General features: G+C 43.2%; 1 protein-coding gene across 1 annotated transcript in view; it reads left to right on the top strand.

Moving 5' to 3' along the window:
- tjap1 (tight junction associated protein 1 (peripheral)) overlaps positions 1 to 3,759 on the top strand; it is a 58,272-nt gene that overhangs the window by 28,273 nt on the left and 26,240 nt on the right. The window contains exon 6 of the mRNA XM_050071662.1: positions 2,451 to 2,612. Coding sequence (XP_049927619.1) covers positions 2,451 to 2,612 — 162 coding nt within the window. The remainder of the gene's footprint in view (positions 1 to 2,450; positions 2,613 to 3,759) is intronic.

Raw genomic sequence — 3,759 nt, 5'->3', positions numbered from 1 at the left:
TTCCCCACAAATACAACATGCTAACGTTATTAGCACAAGCCTATGGCATTTTACATTGTATAAATTAGCCTAGCAGCTAGCAGAGATTTCCTCTGCTCATATGAAGCCAGGATAAATCACACACAGTGTGTGGAGGCTTTATTGTCTTCATGATTTATTGTTTCTTATCTGTGAAATTAAAGTAAATCAAAGCTTTGTTTCCACTGAGGGAAATGGTTTCAGCTCACAGAGACAGACAGGAGGTCTGCGTCACTGTGACGTGGAGTTACATTTCTGAGGAGGTGCACGGCTACAACATTGATTTGATGCAGAGATATAAATTTACAATTTAGAGTCACCAGTTAACCTGCATGTCTTTGGACTGTGGGAGGAAACTGGAGCACCTGGAGAAGACCATGACAATAGTAACCAATACACCACTGTGCCGCCCAATATAAAGATGTAATGATTAGTGATGTCATGAGAACTGATACTCGCGATACCTTTCGATTCCATGATGAAAAAACCCCTGCGATACTTTTTTTTTTTTTTTTAAACAGGAAGAACCGATACCAGCGTAAGAATGGGTGCTATGACTCCTCCGGAACTGATGGGGGCAGTATACGCCATATAGCGTTACAGTCCAAGCCTACATTCAGAGCGAGGGGGTGACGAGGAAGAGGAGAGAGTGGCTGCCTGCTAAAGCCCACATTCAGAACCAGTCATGGCTGCGCTTTAGGCCAGAGAATAGATCTGCTAGCAATATATGCAGTTTTAAACACCACTTTGTCTTTATTAATTGCTTTTAACTCGTTCCGTATTGCTTCTGAACCGTCCATGCTCCGTGCAGAGCTTTGTCCGGACTCCGGACATCTCCCTTTCTCCCCCAGCCCCTCCCCTGGGAGAGAGTCCGGTGGTCTCCTATGAGCCCAGCCTTGAAGACGTGCAACACTTCGTTAAATGTCATTCAGTTCATCAAAAAATATCCCAATTAAATCAGTAGCATAATAAGCAGATATGCTCCATGTTATTTTGTTTAATTTCAACAACACAGAGAACAGCTTGAACAAGCTGCGTGTGAGCTAACGATCAGGGAGTTCACTCTCAGCAGTACGTGACTGCGTATGCGCGTCTACTTCTGAAACAGCGGTTGGAGTGTGTTTGAATTATTGTACTGGGATGTTTGATTTTTCCACAACTGGACCACGGACGTCAAAAAACACTGTTTGCACCGGGACAGGACAAACAATAAATGAAACCAATGAAACTCCACACGTTTTTGTAGTTGGCTCAAACGCTATCAGCGTGATTTAAATAGTAAATATTTAAATAGTTTATTGAGTTTATTGCAGATGTTGATCAATGTTTTTTACAATGAAAAATAGGTAACAAGGAAAAGAAAAATATAAGTAATATCAATCTGTTGATAGAAATTTTATTTTATGTGCAAATATTTTAATAAAGTATTTCTTGTACATGGGATCTTAGGATTTTTTTTTTTTTTACCGTGGTATCGACTTTGGTATCGAGAATCGTGTAATTTTATTGGTATCGGCACCGACTACTGAATTTTTGGTATCATGACATCCCTAGTAATAATAATATAACTGATAAACAGGATTTAATAGTTTTTTAGTTTTTACTCATTTTATTTGGCCTTTTGACACTGAAATGAACAGGAAGTGACATCAGCAGAAAAGGAGCCTTGTGGCACCTCAGTATTTAAGGCTGTGATCATGTGACCAACGCACCAATGGGAGTAAAGAAGCAAGTGGTCCATGTAAGAGGGTGGGTCGGGTCGATGGGCTCGGTCACGAAACAGAACCGTATGAACTTTTCAGTCATTTTAAGGAAGTTCAAAATGTTTCTGGCCCCGCCCCCTCTGATGATTCTTATATGAATCAGAGAAAATAAGAGTTCAGTTAACAGCCGTTAGTGTTGGTGATATTTATCTGAACATCAACACAACTTGATTTAGTCCAGAAGTCGGAGCAGAGGGTGACGTCACACCTGAGTGTACCGCAACGAGTCACAACAGGGAGTCGACAACTTCTCAGTTCAGACGTAACGCGGCATCATCAGGCCGTCATGTGGAGGCAGGAGCTGTAAAAACCGCAGCAGTCTACTTCCTGGAAGTGCAGGTAGTGTGATGTGGTGCTCTGTGTCACTGCAGACAGGAAGTGCTTGAGAGACTTGTCTGAATGAAATGTGAGTAGTTTCTGATCACTGCGGCGAGAAGAGCTCGTTTTAAAAGTTCTCTGTGTGTGATCTGAACGAATCTGTCTTTATAGTCGTAGAACTATTTCTACATTGGTGTGACATCACGGCAGCATACAGATTCTGACGGCCCGCTCTGTGTTGAGGTTTTACAGCGTTATCTTTAAAGGGAAACAGGAAGAACGGGCTCAGACCTGTTTTTCGAAGCAATCTACTTCCTGTTGTGACCTCTGACCTCTCCTCCCCTTACCCAGAATCCTCCAGCAGCAGAATGAGGACCTGCAGCGCCGCCTCTCCCTCTCCACCCACAAGATGGAGGCCATGGAGGCGGAGTTTGACGGCAGCCGTCACTACATGGAGGCGGAGCTCAGCCGGACCAGAGACGACCTGGACAAGATGAGGGACAAGTTCCGCAGGTGAGGACTCGGATGTTGGCGGTTCTACCTGTGACGCACCGATACGGATTTTAATTTTCTTTTTCTTTTTTGTGGTAGTGAAACGACTTTAACCAGTGTTAAATGTGACGTTAACGGTGAGACAGAGGATGATGATGATGATGATGATGATGAAGAAGCTCAGTGTTACTCTGTGCAGTCTTTAACAGAGACAAACAGCTGTCTCACATCTGCTGTGTCACATGTTTATATCGTCACTCGCTTCGTTTTATCGGCTGTAATTTTAATTATCAGATTAAAGCATAATAATTAAAATGTCTCTGATACGTCCCGGCCTGAGGTCTGGGGTCTGGGAGATGGGGGATGGGGGGTGTAACACTGTGAAATAGAGGGATCTTTCAAAAGAGGGAAAAGGCAGCCAAACAAATAGCCGTTTAAAAGGAAGTTTATTTACAACGAAATGTGCAAACAAGGACCACCAACGAAAAACGAGCTCCAAAAGGGAACTGGATCACCTCTCATGGAAACACACACAAAAGAAATGATTTAACACAGCCAACCCAAATTATCACCACACTACGTCAAACGCTCACGTGTTACCCACGTCTGAATGACACTACTCTGTCACAGCCTCTTGGACCACTGGCAGCGTCACCACTCCTCCTCCATTCATATTTATCCTCACACTAACACCCCCTCCCATAAAATCAAACATCTAGTTTGACTATATGTTTACAGCATTAACACAACACTACCATATGAATACAAATACACACCTTACCTAATCTTACCTCAACATGTCATACTCACAACTGTCTCAACCTCTGGACACTGCATCTATCCCCATGTTGTCTGCTCCCTTCTTGTGCCTAACCTCAGTGTTGAAGCCCTGTGCCGTCAGAGCCCAACGCATCAACCACTGGTTATGGTCGTACATCTTTAGATGGAACCACCTATGTTCAGGTGTGTGAATGATAGGGTTGGGTACCGTTCATAATTGAACCGATACGGTACCGGTATCTGGAATTCGGTACCGGTACCAAACGGTACCTTATTTCGGTACTTTTTAACCCTATGGGCCCTAGGCCTTTTTGGGGTATTTTTACTGCCTTTACTTTTAAGCTCATATCACAGTCATTATAAAGGCTACATACACATGCTATATCTT

The sequence above is a fragment of the Epinephelus moara genome, chromosome 19, assembly GCF_006386435.1.
Source record: "Epinephelus moara isolate mb chromosome 19, YSFRI_EMoa_1.0, whole genome shotgun sequence".
Taxonomy (NCBI): Eukaryota; Metazoa; Chordata; class Actinopteri; order Perciformes; family Serranidae; genus Epinephelus; species Epinephelus moara.
Note: the sequence above shows the minus strand (reverse complement) of the source record. Positions and strands in the feature narration are given on the sequence as shown.